This window comes from Lepidochelys kempii, chromosome 6 (assembly GCF_965140265.1).
Source record: "Lepidochelys kempii isolate rLepKem1 chromosome 6, rLepKem1.hap2, whole genome shotgun sequence".
NCBI lineage: Eukaryota > Metazoa > Chordata > Testudines > Cheloniidae > Lepidochelys > Lepidochelys kempii.
The window spans coordinates 64,086,908-64,107,446 of NC_133261.1; the positions used below are offsets into that span (position 1 = coordinate 64,086,908).

The window sequence follows — 20,539 nt, forward strand, 5'->3', positions numbered from 1 at the left end:
ACTCTTCAGAGCTCTGCTGCTTGAATCTAAGTGATGTTCGGCAATACACAACCTCTGTGTGTCATTTTCCCCTGTTAAAGAGGATAGTACATACCTCGGAGGACTGTTAATGTTTGTAATACTTCTTGAGATCCTGTGTAAGTGCAAGATAATATGCACGTGCACCTGCTAAATTGGTGCTGTTTTCACTCCTCCAGGCTCTCTTCACTGTTGGCAAAAGAAGAGTTGAACTTAAATGTGCAGCAAGTTATCATTAACTGTTGTTGTGAGCCACTGTCCTTGTGCAGTGCCAGGCAAAGCAGCCAGACCAGGTCTCTTTTGACTAACATCAGCAGCCTAGCACATCTTCATGCCTACCATTGTTTGCCAGATGTTGAGATACCTATCCACAATCCAGCTATGGACTCTGAGGAGGATTCTACTCAGCCGTCTTCCTCCCTGGCTGACTTGAACCAGCACTCACTCACTGCCTCTTCCCTGGCCTTCCTGAAGTGTCAGTCAAAGCTAATGGCCACTGTGGCATGTCTCTGTGCATCCAAGATACAGAAGGTCCCCAAACCAAGCCTGTCATGGATGGAATTTCGGGGCAAGAGGGAGGTCCCCTTGGGCCTGGAGCAGATTTCCAAAGAGTGTGAGACATTACTGAAGGAGTTCTTGATACTGGAGAATTTTCTTCTCACCATGTCTGAGCCACTTCAGGATCCCCAGGAGGAGGGTAGTGGTTTGGTTAGTGGCCTCTGTGGCAAACCGTACATGTCGCTTGTCCTCTTGGGCTTGCATTCTGCCATGGCTGTCGAGGTATTAATGGAAGTCTTTGAGCAAGCGCTCGCTGCAAAGGACTGGCCCAGAGCCCTGACGGTCTTGGACCTGTACAGTCAGGATATGGAGGAGCTGACCAGCGTGAGGGATGCTGTGCTGAGCTGTGCAACTGCTGACGGTAAAGGGAATAAGTTTTCTTTATAGTGTACGATCTCAGATAGGGATTGGAAATTGGGGACTGATCTGGTGATCTGTGGGCAGATTCAAAGAATGGAAATTCTTTTCTCTCCTCTCCCTGTTTCCCCAAAGCATAGAAGCTGGGCTTCATGCTAGTAGCTTTTCTTTTCACAGATAAGGATGGTTGGCAGTATCTGTTCCCAGTGAAGGATGCAATGTTGAGAAGTAGATTGGCCCTGCACTGCGTGGACAGGTGGCCCCTTGAGGCTTGTCTGGAAATCCTAGCTTACTGCATCTGTGATCCTGGCATAACTGAAGAACTGAAGTCTGATCTGCAGAGCAAAACAGGAGAACTGCAGGTTTATCAAAAGGTACAAAAGCCATTTTATTAAGTAACTAGGTATGGAGTATATTTGCCTAAATACTTCTTTAACCCTTGGTTCTCTTTGGCACATAAAACATCCTCCCCAAGCCCTTATCCAAAATTTAAATCTCGTCCACATTCTGAAAGTGCTGAAATGTCAGGTTAACTCTCTCCTTCCCTCATCCATAATTTTTCCTTTCCAGTTGCCTCTGTACTTTTCTTCCAGAGAAGACTGGAGACAAAAGCGCAAAAAAATCCAAAGAACTTGAGTCCATTCTTTCAGGGTCTCTTTTTCCTCCAACCTGCACAGAGGCAGCAATCACTGGAAACTTTCCAAGAGAACTTATTCTTGTTTGAATTTTCAACCCCAGTTTTACAAGCCTAAGTAGTTGAGGAATCCAGATTCTTGCCTGCTTATCCAGTAGGTTTGGCCTATTCATAGCATAACTGGTGCTGCGTTGTCTCTTGGAACTCTATCAGCAATCTCTTCAGACAGATATATGTTAATGGGTTTAGGCCTCTGTGATAGAATCTTTTCATCTAGTCCTCTTGAAATTGAAGTGCATCACCTAGGATTCCCAGACCCTTTCTATTATGATAAATGTAGTTTCCTGGCTTGGGCTAACTCCTGATGCAACCAGTTCAGCTATCTGCCTGGGCCTGGTGATGGGTCTGAAGAAATATTGTTCAATACAATCATTCATAGAAACTAACATTTTATTTTATTAGATTTTGAATTTGCAAGATGTCCCAACGTGGAATGACTGGCAAGACCTGAAAGAAGCCTGCATTGATGATCCCCAGGCCATCATGAGTGTTATTCTGGAGGCAAAGGTATGGCATCTTACATGGCTTTTGTGTTTAAAAATTAGAAAATGGTGGCACTACTACATTTTGTTAAGCAATGTTTATAGATGCTTGTTTCAACAGAGTTCACAGGGCAAGAAAAAAACCTCTTAATAAATTGTGTATTGCAGAAGCTAATAGGAATCCTTGTTTAATGTCAGGATTTAAATGAAAACCAAGCACCCCCATAGTTTTGTCCTAATTTTATTCCCATACATAACCCATTTCTTCCATTCTACCTCAGTAATCCGACAAGGAGTGACTCTCTTAGGTGACCTGTATGTAACTAACATGCTGTCCTTACCAAAGAGAGGCAAAGCTAGGTGAGTTTTTCTAAATGCTTGGAAGAATAAGCAGCATGCAGTGAGTGTCCAACCCTGGAGTTGTAACTATTTCTTGCTGGTGGAAAGAGTACTGTAAGTCTACTGAGCTGACCTTGAAATGTTAATCAGAGCATGGGCAAGAATAGCCATAATGAAGGGAGTTGTTGTTTGCCTTCCTTCTCCTTAGGATTATGAGTTGTGTGAAGAATGGGGTCACTTATACCCTGTCCCAAAAGAACACTTGATCAGTCTTCACCAGGAGCACCTCCTGCACTTGCTGGAAATGGGAGACACTGAAAAGGCTTTGCAGGTAACCAGAGGGCTGTTTTTGCCTTGCTATCTTCAAAGGGTAGGTTGCTGGTAAACAAGGGTACGCAAATGCTGCTATTGCAGCCCTAAGTTAGGTTACTTGCTGGAAGCCTTGGCTGCATAAATGTAGATTGCAGCTGAACTCATTGTTACAAAGAGTCAACCTGTACAGACGACAGGTCTCAACACGCAATACTGCCAGGCCACTTTGATCAAAGTGGAATGTTGTCTGCAGAGACCTTTAGTCTTGTCCTCTACACTGAGGTTTAGACAACTTTCACACATTGTGGACCAACAGTATTGCCAAGCCCAAGCATTCGAAAAACATGACAGACCACAAACATTTTTAAACTAATCTCGTGAATCATGACACTTCAAAAGTAACACATTTTAGGTTCTTATTTGCTAGATAGTTAGGTTTCAAGTCTTTAGGGGTCATCTTTTCTGTCTCTTCTCTTTAACCACGAGGGCAACAATTTTTTTTTTTCCTAAATGAAAGCTAAGATTCTGAAGTTGGGGCTTCAAGAAAAACACTAAATACCATAAGACTTGTCTACATGGGGCACATTTGGTCCCTATGCTGCATTTTGGCAACTCGTTTTAAAGAACACTTTTGATGGCCACTAGGGCTTGGCCTACACTACAGAGTTAGGTCCATGTAAGGCAGCTTATGTCAACCTACTTTATGTTCGAGTACGTGGGCAGAAGCAAGGCTGTAGTATGTAAGTGCCCTACTACACAGACATTAAAAACTCCACCTCCACGAGAGGCGTCAGTGTAGTCAGGGTGACACAGTGTCTGTGTAGACACTGTTTAACTTGTATTGGCTGTTGGCTGTCATTCTTGACAATTTCACAGCTACAGTTTGGAGCTATGAAATTGACGAGGAAGCTGGGCAGTCATCCCAGGGCGGGTGTGGGGCTCCAGCTAGAGCCTGGTTGCCCCCCGGGTTTCCTGCTACCAGCCGAGCTGCATGTGCCCTGCTCCCCACTATAAGCTCGGAGCTGCTTGGACTCTGGGTGCGTAGCTCCCTGTTGGGAGCCCAGGGGACAAAGCCGGGCTTCCAGCGATGGGGAGCCAAGAGCCCAGGTTCTCAGCCGCCCCCCCCCCCCTTAATCTGTGGAAGCGCTCCTGGTAAGTATACACGCCACCAACAGAAGGAGGGTAGTGTGGACATGAAATGCTGCAGTGATTACTGCAGTGATTCTAAGTCGACTTAACATACATTGACTTAAGTTTCTAGTGCAGACATGCCCTAGGTCCTAGCAAAACCTTCTTCTTTTGCTAGTGTTCTGGTTCGTGTGTGTGTGTGTGTGTGTTAGTTAATAAAGCAAGCTTCTTTTAAAGGATACTATGAGGCCCAGATTTTAAGTTCTATGGGGAAAAAAGGATTTTGCAAAATCTTAATAACAAAAACGTTTTCATGGCTTTTTTTAATGAATATGTGTGGTTTCTTGGTTTGGATTCAACGTTAGAAACTATAATGGAACATTCTTGTGCTGCTAGTGCAGAAGAACCAGGAAGTGGAACTGACCAATCTGGTTTCATTGCTGCCTTGACTTAATGAAGTGTGAAAGCAAAATTCTTTTGGGTTGAATAATCATGGGAGTGTTGTTTTCGTAACACACAGAGAGAGTGAAATTAAGTGTCCTCTTACAGAGAACTTTAGAGTCCTTACATATTAACAAAAGGGTCTTCTTGATGATTCAGTATTTGACTCTTTATTCTTGGTCTTCTATATTTCACTTCCTGTTCATTTAATTTAACTTGCAATACATCTATTTATTTTTAATTGTTAGGAACCTGTCCTTGATCATAGATCATTAAGTTGGGGGCAGTTAGGCAGTGCAGTGATATGCACATAGAGGTGACTAAAACACCGTCATGTACTTTAAGAGGTTGTTGCAGTTTAGATAAAATGCCTGAAAGACTAGTGTAGGGGGAAGTAGCATGTTCCATCCAAGGTAAATGGACTAGCTGAGCTAAGGGGCCTTTCCCTGCCATGTAATCAGGATCGTCTGCATATTTTTCTCTTGGCTTTTGTAGCTTTTAGAAAGAATAGAAGACTCTGATATGCGCCTTGTGATAAGCGAACAGTCTCTTGACAAGCATCCCAGCTTGGCAGCCTCTCACTTCCTAGCCAATTATCTCACTACCCACTTCTACAAGTACCTGACAGCTACACGCCATAACGAAATCCAGGCTCTCTACATGGGATCAAAGGTGAGCAAAGCCATAGAATCCCAGCTGCTTCACTACATTCTGCATTTACAGTAATACATACTAATTCTACAAGCACTCGGCGGTAGACCTGAGAGGAGAATTCTGCAGTACCAGTGGGAGACCCAGGTACCAATTCTCAGTATTTATCTGAACCAAGTGTATAAACTGGAGGTGAGAGGAGAAGGAGGCCAAAATTGTATACGCTGAATTTTGGGGCTTTTGGGGCTTCCAGGATCATCAGAGCAGCCTTGGGACTCTATGGGCTATTGAAAGCAGAGAATAGTCAGCACAGGATGGGAAGGGGGATTCGACAGGAAGGGGGATTCCACAGGATTGGAAAAAGGGCAAATATAGTGCCCATCTATAAAAAGGGAAATAAGGAGGACCAGGGGAATTTCAGACCAGTCAGTTTAACTTCAGTACTCGGAAAGATAATGGAGCAAATAATTAAGCAATCAATTTGCAAACACCCAGAAGATAATAAGGTGATAAGTAACAGTCAGCATGGAATTGACAAGAACAAATCATGTCAAACCAATCTAGTAGCTCTCTTTGACAGAGTAACCAGCCTTGTGGATAGGGAGGAAGCAGTAGATGTGGTATATCTTGACTTTAGTAAGGCTTTTGATACTGTCTCGCATGCCTTTCTCATAAACAAACTAGGGAAATACAGCCTAGATGGAGCTACTATAGGGTGGATAAATAAGTGGTTGGAAAACCATTCCCAGAGAGTAGTTATCAGTGGTTCACAGTCAAGCTGGAAGGGCATATCAAGTGGGGTCCCACAGGGATCAATTCTGGTCTGCTTCTGTTCCATATCTTCATCAGTGATTTAGATAATGGCATAGAGAGTACACTTAAAAAGGTTTACAGACAAAACCAAGTGTGTATATGGGGGGGAGGGTGGGGGGTTTGCAAGTGCTTTGGAGGATAGGATTAAAATTCAAAATGATCTGGACAAACTGGAGAAATGGTCTGAAGTAAATAGGATGAAATTCAATAAGGACAAATGCAGAGTACTTCACTTAGGAAGGAACCAGGGTGGATTTGATTTAAATCACTAGTCAGGAAGACTCGATTTAAGCATAGATTTCTACATAAAAGTGCATTCTTGTTGGTTCTTATAACCTTAATACATATTCTTCACAACTCAGAGATAGATGTAGGTTTCATTTTTAGAAGGTACACACTATACATTTTTAAGTGATTTATTTTGAAAACTTTTCAGATTAGATTTACAGCTATATCAGAAAATGAATGATTGTTTGGTTATTTTATTTACCAAAGGTAATTGAAGCAGATATTTATGAAGTCGTTGGGAGGTGAACTATCTTCAATTCAACAGGTTAATCATAATATTTGGAGGATTTTCTTGCCATGCTGTATTAGGAGGAGACCATCACCAGACTGACATTTAAATTGTTTTATTTAACTAAAACAACAATGTTATGTATTCTGGATTTTTTTCTTCAACAGCAAATGTATAATAATTTAACAAAACAAGAATATGAATATTTAAATTTAGTTAAACATTCAAGTTTTTTAAAATCAGGTTTGTTTTCGTTAAAATTGTTTTTAACTAAAATAGTTAAATGAAATAGTCTCTTTAATTTTTTGTTTTTTAAATATGTCAGCCAGGTCAACATGAGAAACTTAAAATATTGGCTTCTGCAGCTAACTCAATTGTCTTTACCTTAATTTTCCTCTTTGTTCATAATCTGGAAAAGAAAAACAAGCTTTCCTGCTTTTTCAGGTCCCAAATGATTTCTCAATTTGGAATGAATTAGTCCAAAGGAAGAAAATATTCTTTCTACACTGGCAGAAAAAGCTACTCCTCTTAAAAGTGAGATTATCACGTCAACGGTCCCAGAATCCAAGTGCTTAAGTGATTTACACCAGTGATTTTTATTAAAACATCATCAGCAAACATATATTTCTTGAATAGTTCACCTTATCTCTGAAGTTTATTGTAGTTGGCATTATGGAGGGATGATTGCTGGATGTCCATGTCCTAGCCAACTCCTCTTCTTCAGCAGTTAAGGTTTGACCCTGGTATCGAGTATTGAGAATATTTGCAAGAAAATGAGCTGGAGATAGTGCTTGTCCCATTCGTTTTTTTTAATGCTTGTAATTTAACTCTGTCATTGCATATTTCTCTTTTTAAGATCTCACTCAGTTCCTTCCAAATTTCAACAGCGTAGCAATAAAACAGCTATTTCCCTGCATTGTGTTCAAGGCTACAGAAACAGGCTTCAGGGTACTCAGCATATGTTCAACATTTCTCTTAAGCCCAACGTTGAGAACTTTGGCTATGACAGTGCCATCTATTTTTTTTTCACGATTTTGTTCACAAACTGTCGTCAGATTAGGCCAGTTCTTGATACAGTGCTCAAAACAGTCCACTGCTGAGTTCCATCGCACATCTTGTGGGAGAGTTAGCTTGGTTCCCCCCACTTTTTTCAGAGCAGCTCTTGCAAAGTGGTTGTTACAGAAGTATTTTGCAATTTCAACAACATTAGCCTTTATTTCTGGAACGCTGAAGTCTTTGGCTAGGAGGTGCATCAAATGAGCACTGCAACCCTATGTTGTTAGCTTGGGACACTCCTCGCTCTCTTCTAAATTTCTTCTCATCTTGGATAAATTTGCAGCATTGTCTGTGACCAAGCTGCGTACTAGACATTTGAATTTTTTTTCAGTGTGTTATAGCTTTTACTGCTACTTGTAAGTATTCTGCTGTGTGTGCATTTCCTGATGTATCAATTGTTTCTGTAAGGAAGATATTCCCTTCTTCTGTTGTGACACAAGCACATACAACAGGATCATTGTGGACATTGCTCCACCCATCAAGACTCAGGTTAACAATTTTACTGTCTAGACCTTTTGCACACTGCTCAATTTCTCTTTCATACACTTTATCCGGCAATTTGTCTGCAACATCTGCTCTGTTGCGTGGACTGTATCCTGGTCTTAATAACTGAACCATGTTAATGAAGTATGGGTTCTCAATCATACGGAAAAAAAAGTTTGTTGCATAAACAAACCAGGTGATTTTTTCATCAATTACCTCTTTTTGTAATCTGCTGGTTCTTATCACAAACTTATCTATGGTTGTTTCTGGATGATGGAGATTTTTTTTCTTTTCTTTTTGCTATAGGTGATACAGTGTGGCTATGTGACCTACATGATGTGACTGAAATACTATAATTGACAGTTAGCTCTGAAACTATAGAAAATGATGGTGATCTTGAAGGTGGATAGTCTTCAGAATCCTGTATATTGAGGATGGATTCTCCTAAACAAAATAAGTCAATTCAGTTATTTATTATTACCATACTGCTCATTTAGTATTACTCATTGCATTCACTGACACTCAGTACTACTTTAAAGGTCAAATTGGAAAAGGAAGATCTGCCTATTTCAGCTATTTATTTTTTATCACAGCTGCATCTAAAATGATTGTACCGCAGGGTAACAACTATATTTTTTGCTCAAACATGAGAATTTAAGAATAGTCCAGAAGGAAGGCAGGCAATCCTTAAGAAAGAAGTATGAAATACAAAAGTTTACCAACCTGAAGATCCTGCATGTTCAGACATGTTCCTTTCATCATCTTCAACGCAGCGTCCTCCTGAGAAAGAACACTTCTCATGATGTTGTTTCATTCGGGCAACCAGGCCTTGCATTTCTTTGTTGCACTGTTTGCATTTTGCATGCATGCCTGTCTTACCCGCAGGTAGAGGAACTTGATTAAAATATTCCCAAACTGGGTCTCTTTTATGGCCTGCTGCCATTATGGGTTTTCCCTTCTAGTGAGAGAATGGTATGGTAGATCTCAAATCAGTGAAGGATACACTCAGAGACCTCAAGACTTCTGGAATATGCTGCTCAAACAGTTTCACTTTTGTTTCTACTGCCTGTCCCTCCCTTCTCACATTTATCTCCAGACTTCTTCTCCTTGTCCAGATCTATTCTGCCCCCAACAATCTTTCTGTTCATTGAACTTTTTGAAACTTTGCACTTTTAGAGAGTGTAAGGGATTGACTCTGTGTACACAAATTTGCAGATGGACAATAGGGTTGAGGTCTGTTATTTCCCACCTCTATATATTTATTTATTTATTTTAAAACATTTTCACTGTTAACAAGCATGTGATCTCTGGAGACACAAATCCACAGTTTGAGAACTGCAAAACTAAGCATCTCTGATGGTATCTTCTAGACTGAGCACTGAGTCCCATTGGATATAGAAAAATTAATCTAAATCTATACAAAAGCCCCTGGAACCCCATAAGATTGGGTCCCTAATAATGAACTATTGGAACTTATTTACAAAACTTTTCATGAATATATTGCCTCATACTATAGAATTAGAATTTATAATCCTTTTTCCATGATAAGATATCTTTGAACTATAATATATATATATAATATATATAAATATAATAATTAAAAAGTATTTTAGATAGGTTTTTTTCCCTCAAAAAGCATTTTATCAAAAAAAATCTGTTTTAAATAAAAAAAATCCATTTTTTTTTAAATTTTATTTTAAAAAAACATTGATTTTTATCCACTGTGGAAGGAATCGTCAATTGCACATACAAAATGGGAAATGACTGCCTAGGATGGAGTACTGCAGAAAAAAATCTGAGGGTCATAGTGGATTCACAAGCTAAATATGAGTCAAAAGTGTAACACTGTTGCAAAAAAAAAAGCAAACCTCATTCTGAGATGTATTAGCAGGAGTGTTGTAAGCAAGACACACGAAGTAATTCTTCTGCTGTACTCCAAACTGATTGGGCATCAAATGGTGGAGTCCAGTTCTGGGTGCCACATTTCAGGAAAGATGTGGACAAATTGGAGAAAATCCAGAGAAGTGCAACAAAAATGATTAAAGGTCTAGAAAACATTACCTATGAGGGAAGATTGAAAAAATTGGGTTTGTTTAGTCTGGAGAAGACTGAGAGGGGACATAACAGTTTTCAAGTACAGAAAAGGTTGTTACAAGTAGGAGGGAGAAAAATTGTTTTTCTTAACCTCTGGGGATAGGGCAAGAAGCAATAGGCTTAAATTGCAGCAGGCGGTTGAGGTTGGACATTTAGGAAAAACTTCCTTACTGGTGGTTAAGCACTGGAATAAATTGCCTAGGGAGATTGTGGAATCTCCATTACTGGAGATTTTTAAGAGCAAGTTAGGCAAACACCTGTCAGGGACGGTCTAGATAATACTTAGTCCTACCATAAGTGCAGGGGATTGGACTAGATGACCTCTCAAGGTCCCTTCCAGTCCTATGATTCCTCCTTGCCTTGGGAGAGGGAATGAATCCCAAGCTTGTTCTTGGATAGAAGTAGAAAATACAATAGCTGTTTGATGCACTCTGAGCAATAACACTGCTATCTGTATAATATATAGCACATATATGGTGTCTTTCATTTTGAGGCTCTCCAGATGCCTTCCAGATGTGGGCAGTATTATTCCAATATTTGGATGGGAGAACGGAGGTGCAGAGAGAGCAGCTGCCTTTACAGAAGTCACACCAAATCCATGACAGAGCTGGGACTAGAACTTGGGTCTCCTGATTTTTGCCCTCCCTTGCTCTGGCCAGTGTGTCCCTTGCTCTTGCCACTATGCTCCACTTTAAGCAGATATTTAAGCAAACTGAATGGATTGAAGTCTCATTTATAACTGTGCCCTGTAACATTACCAGTATCATACCTGCTTCAGTGCTCCCTAAAATAACTGGTGCATGGTGCAATACTCTTCTGTTACCTAGCTTACCTGGTATATTGGAAAATGGCTATAGTAAGTGGCCATTCTTGAGGAAAGTACTATTTTCTGTCTCCATTTTACCCTATGATGAGTGTAATGGAACCGAGCAGCAAAAAATATTAAGGATTGGGTTAATTGTTGTTTTTGCCTGCTGTCTATTATAGTGGGAGAACAATATTCTGCCTTTCTATAACTCCTCTCTCCTGACAATCGTAAAGCATTTTACAAATGCTAATTACATACCTACTTCACAGGGAGGTTATGATATTTCATTATACAGATAGGGAAACAAACTCTCTTGCCTCAAGAGGTTTGCCCAAGGTTAATAGCAAGTCTGAGGCAGAGCCAGGAATAGGACCCAGGCTCTCAGGTATAGTCTTTAACCTCTCAATATCGCTTCCTCCCCCATATAGATCATTCTGTTGGGAGCTTTTTGGATGTAGCTAATCCTTTGATTCTGGCTATGTGATAATGGTCGGTCTCTGTCTCCTTCCTGTGTCCAAGGTGTTGCTGACTCTTCCTGAGCCCTACCGTGCTAGCTACTCCCACCTGTCGTCCAGGCCTCTGCTCATGCTGGAGCAGCTGCTCATGAACATGAAGGTAGATTGGGCAGCCGTGGCCGTGCAGACGCTGCACCAGCTTTTGGTTGGGCAGGAGATTGGCTTCACTGTGGAAGACATGGATGCTTTGCTCTCCAAGTATTCAGAGAGAGCCCTCCACTTCCCCTACTCATTAAAAGAGAAGAGATCAGGTGACTGCATTTCAGAATTTTCCCTTCTACCAGGAAAGGCAGGGGCAGAGGCTACATTGTTGTCAGTTACCCTTAAGAGCACCCTACCCCATTTTACTGCAGGGTTTTATACAACCAGATATCCCCTCCTAGTTCCAGCAGAGGGTATATTCTTTGAGAAGTCCTCCTCTTTTCACCACACCATGTGTTTTCAAAAGACTAGTGGCCCAAATAGTCTTAATTTTCACCTGCTGCTTTTTTCAGGGCCCTTTTCCTTTTACCATTTAATCTCATCCCTTTCAATGTAAATTCATTGATGGACTTAATATATAATAGGGGCTTCAATAGCATCTTGCCCAAAAACAAACAGGAGTTTGTTGTGTGGATCTAAATGGATAAAGTCTTTAAGACTTGACCCCTGTTTGTACTCTCTGCAAATCCCCCCGAGTATGTGGGCAGTTCTGTATGATTGGTTGTCTCTGCCTCAAGAGGTCTGGGACTGGAACAGCAGAGAGTGCTGCAGATCAAAGGAGGTGCATCAGCAGAGCTGTGCATGAGAAGCCTGCACAGCATTTGCTTGCATTATGCCTCCCTCTAATGGTTGAGCTTGTTTAATAAAACATGCATCTTTTTCTTGTTCCAGTCAGTTGCTTGCAGGAGATCAAGTCTGACACTCTAATATTAGTATGTGTGTTTACCCTGCCAGGGAGTTAGATACTTCCTCTTTGCTTTGACCATCCTGTTCCAGTGGAGGGGAACCAAAGTCAGATTAACAGTGTTGTTATATCTGTCACAAGTGTGGTATTCTAGCAGAGAGTTGCAGCACCTGTCCCATTATTCCTGTGTCTTTCACAATTGTCCTGTCCCGAGATAGGGAGTTTCTCTCTCTCTGTTTAGGTCTCTGAGCAGTAAGACCTGTGTGTGTAGTTTGCATGCTGTAGAGTTAGTTAATTTGTGGGCTAATCTGCATGAAAGATGTAGTTAATCCCGTGTGGACTGACCCTTTTTTGCACACTGCTGTGAAGGGGTTATGCTAATCTTCCTGCTGGCAGATGAATGAATGACCAATATTTTATCTATTTCCTTTGCCCTAGATTCTGTGATTCGCACCCAAGAGAGTCTCAATCAGGTATCTGAGTCAGATACCTCGTCTAAATCAGGATCAGCAGAACTGTCTCCTGCCAGTTTTCCTGGTAAGGAAAAGGTCTAATGGTCATACTGTTTCTGGTCCTCTTCTTACTCCTTCTCAACCTCATACTCTGCCCTAATCCTGCATCCCACCCCTCTCTTTAAAATAACAGTAGTTACACGCTCTGTTCAAATTCAGCACAGGTGAGTAATAATCTATCACTGTTTGGAGGTCTAGGAAACATGAGTTTGTAGGGAGAGGGTCTCAGTTTGGTTCTTAGAGGATAGGTGTCCACATCACAAAAACCACCAACACAATTGGCACTAACTGTCCCCTTTCCAGCAGTCTTGGCAGAGAGGCCAACGGCTGAATGGGCCATGGAGACTGAACTTCCCTTTTGCTCCTGAAGTTTTTCCCGCCATGTCAGGGTGAAAGCAAATGGGCAGATGGTGGTATAGGATAAGCTTGTGCTGCCAACACTTCTACAGTATCTGCTCTGTGACTAAACAGGATTTCAAACTCCAAGGCTGTCACCTTGGCACTCTTCATTGTTTGTTCGGGAGATCGAGCAGAGAACCTCAATCTGGATCCCTTGTTTTGCCCCTCTGACCTTTCCCCATTCCCTATTTTTTCATTCTTTATCCTCTGTAACTAATTGTTTTCTAGGATCAGAGGCCCCTCCCCTCTCCTGAGGGGCAGGTCTTCAGTTGTCTCAGTGGGCTCTGATCACTGGTCTAGAACTCTCATATCCTGGCACTTATTAGCGAAAGCAAAATAATTATTTAAAACAAAGCAAACCTTCTGAAAAGTATATGCAGCTAGAAATAAAATGTACTTAGTTCACCATCACATCAGCCCTGAGTGACATTGAAGAGTATATGATCACACCTTCAAAGGTAGGCATTGCAATCTGATACTGAATCTGTGCTCCCAAGGCATGACTGGCAGGAATTCCCAGCACTAGAGTTCTAAAGGCATTGGTTGACCTGTCTCCTTAGAGGGTGGCATGCTTTGCTGTAGCTAGTTATCAGTGTTCATAATCAATCTGGAAGTGCATGTCAAGCAGTATCCAGCAGGGATCTGTCCTGGGTTGGGTTCTATTCAATATTTTCATAAATTATTTGGATAATGGCATAGAGAATACACTTAGAAATTCTGCAGACAATACCAAGCTGGGAGGAATTGCAAGCGCTTTGGAGGACCAGATTAGAATCAAAATGATCTGGACAAACTGGAGAAATGGTCTGAAATAAATAGGATGAAATTCGGTAAGGATAAATACAAAGTACTACACTTAGGAAGGAATAATCAGTTGCACAGATACAAAATGGGAAATGGCTGCCTAGGAAGAAGTACTGCAGAAAAGGATCTGGAAGTTTATAGTGGATCACAAACTAACTATGAGTCAACAATGTAATAGTGTTGCAAAAAAAGTGACCAGTTTTCAAGTACATGAAAGGTTGTTATAAAGAGAAGAGTGACAAATTGTTCTTAACTACTGAGGACAGGACAAGAAGTAAGGGGCTTAAATTGCAGCAAGGGAGATTTAGGTTAGACATTAGGAAAATCTTCCTAACTGTCAGGGTGGTTAAGCACTGGAACACATTGCCTAGGGAGGTTGTGCAACCTCCATTATTGCAGGCTTTTAAGAACAGATACACAAACAACTGTCGGGGATGGTCTAGGTCAGGGGCGGGCAAACTTTTTTGGCCTGAGGGCCGCATCAGGTTTCAGAAATTGTATGGAAGGCTGGTTAGGGGTGGCTGTGCCTCACCAAACAGCCAGGCATGGCCCGGCTCCCACCCCCTATCTGACCCCCCCCCTCCCACCCCCACTTCTTGCCCCCTGACGGTCCCCCTGGGACTCCTGCCCCATCCACCCCTCCTGCTCTCTGTCCCCTGACCGCCCTGGACCCCCTGCCCCTAACTGCCCCCTCCCACCTTATCCAACCCTTCCCCCTTCCTGACTGCCCCCCTTGGGATCCCTGCCCCATCCAACCACCCTTTCTCCCTGACTGCCCCTGGACCCCCCCATCCCTAACTGCCCCATCCAACCCCCCTCTCCTTCCTGACTGCCCCCCCAGGACCCCTGCCCTATCCAACCACCCCTTCTCCTTATCCCCTGATCACCCCCAGAACCTCCACCCCGACTGCTCCCCTGGAACCCCTGACCCCTATCCACACCCCTGGCCCCTGCCCACCCCCCGAACTCCCCTGCCCTCTATCCAACCCCCGCCCCCTTACCACGCTGCCTGGAGCACTGGTGGCCGGCTGGAGCCAGCCTTGCACTGCACAGCACAGAGCACCGGGTCAGGCTGGGCTCTGCGGCTGCGCTGCCCCAGGAGCTCACAGCCCTGCCACCGAGAGCACACCGGCAGCATGGCGAGGTGAGGCTGCAGGGGAGGGGCCGGGGACTAGCCTCCTGGGCCAGGAGCTCAGGGGCTGGGCAGAACAGTCCCGTGGTCCATGGTTTGCCCACCTCTGATCTAGGTTATACTTAATCCTGCCTCAGTGCTGGAAACTGAATTAGGTGACTTATCAAGATCCAGTCCTATATTTCTGTGACTCTGAAAGTTGATAGAGGAGCTCTCCACAATGGCTGCTGCTCTTGCTGCATTTCTGCTCTTTCTTTTCAGCTGCGTAGATAACTCTTTTTCCTTTGTGAATGATTCTTTTCCTGACTGCCTCCTTTTCCTGATGGTCCTTTTATTTAAATCAACAAAAATCTCAAGGTATTTTTGGTGTTAAGTCCAACCCACCTTGCATACATCACCCAACCTTAGGTTTTAAATTTCTATTTGGTTACATCCCTACACTAGTCATACTCTGTTTCAGAAGGCTTGAGAAGCAGCCCCAAGTTATGTGATATAAGGGGCCCAAGTCCATACTCAAAAGTGCATCCAGAATTGCATGTGCAGATCAGGAAATTGCCTCCCTAGAAGTCTAGTGAAGCATAATCTAAGCACAGAAGCCTAAGTAGGCATGGTGTGATGTTTAGAGATGTTAATTTGCGCATGCAATTGTAGGAACCTACTTGTGGTTTCTTGTCTACTTTTGCAAGTTGACTTGGAGCTCTGATTTTGAGAAACTTTGGCCCAAGATTTCCTTTCTGGAAAGACAGGTCTGTTGCATGAGAAGCTTTTGGATGGACCATTGAGCAGCGATAGTCCTCTATCACTGCTTTCCTTTTCCTACTCGCTTTGTCTATCCCCAATTTTTAAAAAATCAATAAAGCTATGCCTATTCTTCACCATACTTCTTTGCTTATATGTTTGTCCCCATTGCCTACCCTTCATCTGTTTGCATCTTTAGATTGTAAGGACTTCAAGGTAGAGATTTCCTCTTTTCTATGTTTGTATTGCACCCAACACAATAGGTGAGGACTGCAGTCACTAGATTTTAACTGAAGCAGGGTGCCTTGTCACCACTAGACTCTTAACACAGATTAGTTAGCATGTGTTACATCACACTTTTAAAATCTTAGTCCAGACAAGGCCCAAGAGACTGTGTCCTCTCAAAGAAGTGCTGCCCTGGATGCTGTGCAGGTTTGTGGGGGAAGGAGAGAGGATGGAGAAACCCTTCCACTCAGCAACCACCAAGCCCCACCCCAAATCATCCTGTTTGTTCTTGTGGCCACAAGACTGTTGGATATGGTAGGATACAAAAAGGAGTTTGTTGGGGGGTGGGGGGCAGGGGGAAGGTTAGGTTTTTAAAAGATGTTTTTGAGTTATGGACCAAATTTAAAAAAATAAAAAATTGAGGTCTGGTAATTGGAGCAGGGCACTCAAGATTCAGGAGGCCTGGGTTCTCTAATCCCTGTGCTGACACTGGCTTGCTCTCTCCTCTTCGGCAAACTGCTAATATCCCAGCACCTCAGTTTTCCTTCTATGAAATGGGATTAATATGCACCTACCTCAGGGGTATTTTGGAAGACTTAATCACTGTTTGATATTCTCATATGATGTTTGTGGCTTGGGCTCTGAAGCCAAGTGAGGGGAGTGGGCTTCAGAGTCCGAGTTCTAGCTTGAGCTGCAACTTCAAATCACAGTCTACGCAGCTATTTTTAGCTCAATAGCATGAGCCCAACTTGGGTTGGAGGCTCCCTGCCGGTGGCTGTGTACACATACCTATAGTGATCCCTGCTCCCCCCGCCACTCCTATAAATGGGGGAGGTCTGAGCCATGGCCTGGGACCAGACCCATTCTCAAGTAAAGCACCTCCTCACTATGCATGTGCAGGGGAGGGTAGTGGCTTTGCAGGGTGGGTATTTCTCTCACTTGACTTCCTTCTCTGAAGCTTTCTGTGCTCTCCTTCACGATGATCAGGCAATACAGATGATCAGAAGGTTACATTATTTGACAGGTACGGTGTGTTTAAAAACCATGAACTGGAGATAGGGAAGTGGTCCATGGATAGGGACCCTGGGAAAAAGGATTCAGAAGAGCAGCTTGGAGGATGTGACCCATCTGTGTGTCCTGTATTCCTGATACAAATGTTAGTGTTGGACTTTCTAGCTCCTATAACTGTTCAGGTATTATATGAAAATGAAATACTGAGTTTCACTTATGTCCTGCATGGATCTGTTGACCTCCTAATAGAACATCACTAACTTCTTTTTGCATCTGGCATTAATCTGCACTCCAGTGCTTGTCAGCCTGATGAACATGAAGTAACTTTCTCTTAGTGGGAGCATGTTACTTCAGCTGGAGTTTAAGTTGTTTCAATTTTAGAAGTAGTATGTGAGGGAATTTGAATGGGTTACAGGTATAGTACAGGGTCCCCTTGCCTTTCACATCCAGGAGCCAATTCCTGTTCAACCCATGTTGGTAGTGAATATTTGACAGCTGTTTGATTTGTGTAAATACCCACATCCCACAAACTACTACAATTAATAGCACCAACAAGAGGCCAAGCTGGCAATCTCAGTAGTGAGACCAAGGATTTGAAAGGTCATGGAGACTAAATTATCCTTTTGCTGCTCAGAATTAATTCCTCCAGGCCAAGGATATGATGTGATGGTGAAGCAGGGGTGCATTGTGTGGAAGTCTAGGCTGCTGCTGTCCCATGTTGTAGTTGCTGTTGTGCTGAAGAAAAGTCAGTCTGGCACTTCTGAGCAGCACAGAATATAGCTGTGCAAACGCGCATGTATCTGGTGTTGCATTCCTGCCTTGTAGAGGCTCTCCAGGTAAGACTGGTTGATGACAAGGCACAAGCAAGCCCAAAGATCGTTTTTCTCCAGGTGTGGTGGGGATAGTGATGTATGGCTGCAAACACAAAAGCAAGATTTGCCTGTGGTAGTAGGTACTGAAGTGACTGGAAGAGTTTGCAGTCTCTATCAACATATGTTGTTGCAAGATGCCAAGAAGCCTCTTGTGCATTTAAGAAAGATCTTGTTACTTAAAGCATCTGAATGCCTTACGGTAGGATGTACCATGTCTAGCATGGAGGGTTGAAAGGTACTAGTAATCTTTTCATTGGTAACCAAGAGGGTCAGTCTGACTGTGCTTTAGCATGTGGTCTGGTTTCTGAAATTCCACTAAGCAGCCTAAATCCAATGCCACATATGGCTTGGTTCTCCAAGGTATCATCCAATCTTCAAGTCCGAGAGAGAGAAGCCTGCCTCGGAATCTGTTTCCTCAAGAGTTTGTGCCACCTGAGGTGCCACCGTCAAAGCAGCAATGGATCCCCGATGAAACTGAAATTACATGCATGGTCTGCAAAACGGAACGTTTTACTATGGTAAGGAACCCAGGTCAAATACAGATACTCATAAGGCTGTGGTGGGGCATGTGTTGGTGGTTTGGTTTTTTTGTTTTCCCTGCAGCCGGTGATTTAACATGAAAGCTAATTCAGATGGACTGTTTCGTAGGAGCCCCCCATGATGCTAGCAGTTTGTCCCTTATTATGTTCATATCGTCCAAATTGCCAGTCAAACAGATGTTGAAGGGGAGATTGTGAGGTTTAAATGTATTTGAGGTGACAGGCTACACTGATGGCTCCTGAAAGATCTTTCTGGGGCAGGTGAAGTGATAGAAGTAGAGCCTAGAAAGGGGAAAACTGATCCTGGGAAAGTAAACTGTTAAGGGTCTTGTGGAATGTCATCTTGTTCTTTTCCAATCAAAGACAGTCTACCGAACTTCTGCATCTGGAGAGCTAAAAGCTGAAAAGCCAGACTTTGGCAAGCTAGTCCCAATTGAGCACATTGTCCCTCCCTGCCATCACCGCCTTTGGGGAAAAAACAATCAGTGGGCAGACCTTAAAGAGATTTTGAAGCCTGAGATGAACAGAAATTATTTGCTCTTTGCTGTTCATTGTTTTTAATAGGGTAAATTCGCCTATGAGCTGAGTGGCTCTAATAAAGGAAGGAAATGTCAGCTGCTAATCTACTACACTCTTCCAATTAAGCATAACCTCTCTTGTGTCTCAGTTTAATAGGCGCCATCACTGCAGACGTTGTGGGAGGTTGGTGTGCAGTTCTTGCTCTACCAAGAAAATGGTGGTGGAAGCTTGTAGAGAAAATCCGGCTCGTGTATGTGACCAGTGCTACAGCTACTACAGCAAGCATTGTCCACCTGTTTTAGCCCAAGACACAAGCATGTAAGTCCTTGCATACAAGTTCTGCATAGTTCCATGTTCCCCTCTTCCCAGCTCTGTTTGTGTGTGAGACAGCATAAGTACAGCAGTGCAAGCACTGTGCTTTAATCTGACCAGAAGGAGCCACCTCCATGGATTCAGAAGTGAGGCTGTGGATTAAGTAGTCCTTGGAGATGGAGATTGCCGATGAAAGGGCCAGTAATGATGAAGGGTTTTGTGATGTGGATGTTTTCCCCTGAAAATGGGACTGAAACTCATTTCATACAGACTCACTGAGCTGGTGGAGGGTGTGGTGAGGAGAGGTGGGAGAGCAGTCACCTCTCTGCCCTGCTATCAGTGGACCTACTGGGAAGAGATGAGCACAGTGCAGTTTTGAAATGGTACATGAGGGAAGAATGAGCAGTAAATCAGGGGAGCTTGTGGCATTTCCAAATATATTAACAGGGCCCTAAATTTTGTTTGTGTGGGGCAAGGAAGCCAAAGGGGGACAAGTAGGTTGGACGATAAAGGATTTAAGTATTTCTTGTTTTTTCTGTACTGTGGCTGGGGGTGTGAGGTAGCATAATCTGGGGGCAGAGCAGAGAACTGGATGCCAGGAACTCCTGAGTTTTAATCTCATCTCTGACACACACTTCTTCTTTGCCCTTAAGCAAGTCTCTTAACTCCTTACTGCCTGTTTAATAGATACAATACCTTTCCTTCTGGAGGTTATAAGGAATAATTATTTAATGTTGGTGAAATGTTCTTAGTGCCACATACTTATTTTTCCATCTGTGTATTTTTTGGGGAGGGGAGAGGTCATCAATTATTTTTTATAACTAATGCTACGAAAATGTTAGCAATATTGAACGAGCCATTTTCTTAACTGCCAGGCTTTAATCACTCTTTCCTCAGTGTGTTGGAATGGGTGTGAAGCTTCTGTCTCTCTGTTTTACAGCACAAAAGAGGAAGATCAAAACTTGATGGAAGGTGAGAACAAAGTAACGTTCAATTTCTGCTTTTAATGTGTACGATTGTCATCTTTGTACGACAATTGCTAATAAGCTGGAAGCTGTTCTGTAGCTAAAGGATCCAACAGCACTTCTAGTAATAAAATCTCTGCTGTTTTCAAATATCATTGGTCTGAAGTCAGTCATGCAGGAAACTATGAATGGAGTTGAGGATTGAGCTGCTGGGTTCCAATTCCAGCTCTGACACTGTCTAATTGTATGACCATGGGCAAGTCACTTAACCTCTCTGTGCCTCAATTTCCCCATCTTTCAATAGTGTTGTGAGACTTCATTCGTATTTATAAAAGCACTTTGCTCTTCTCAAGCATCTT

At 42.8% G+C, this 20,539-nt stretch overlaps 1 protein-coding gene across 5 annotated transcripts in view; it reads left to right on the forward strand.

The window, feature by feature from the left end:
• ZFYVE26 (zinc finger FYVE-type containing 26) overlaps positions 1–20,539 on the forward strand; it is a 70,537-nt gene that overhangs the window by 33,918 nt on the left and 16,080 nt on the right. For all 5 annotated transcript variants that reach the window (XM_073348397.1, XM_073348400.1, XM_073348398.1 and 2 more), the window contains 10 exons: positions 198–937; positions 1,111–1,307; positions 2,030–2,134; positions 2,657–2,779; positions 4,825–5,001; positions 11,271–11,517; positions 12,591–12,689; positions 18,206–18,363; positions 19,052–19,221; positions 20,156–20,187. In XM_073348397.1, coding sequence (XP_073204498.1) covers positions 198–937; positions 1,111–1,307; positions 2,030–2,134; positions 2,657–2,779; positions 4,825–5,001; positions 11,271–11,517; positions 12,591–12,689; positions 18,206–18,363; positions 19,052–19,221; positions 20,156–20,187 — 2,048 coding nt within the window. The remainder of the gene's footprint in view (positions 1–197; positions 938–1,110; positions 1,308–2,029; positions 2,135–2,656; positions 2,780–4,824; positions 5,002–11,270; positions 11,518–12,590; positions 12,690–18,205; positions 18,364–19,051; positions 19,222–20,155; positions 20,188–20,539) is intronic.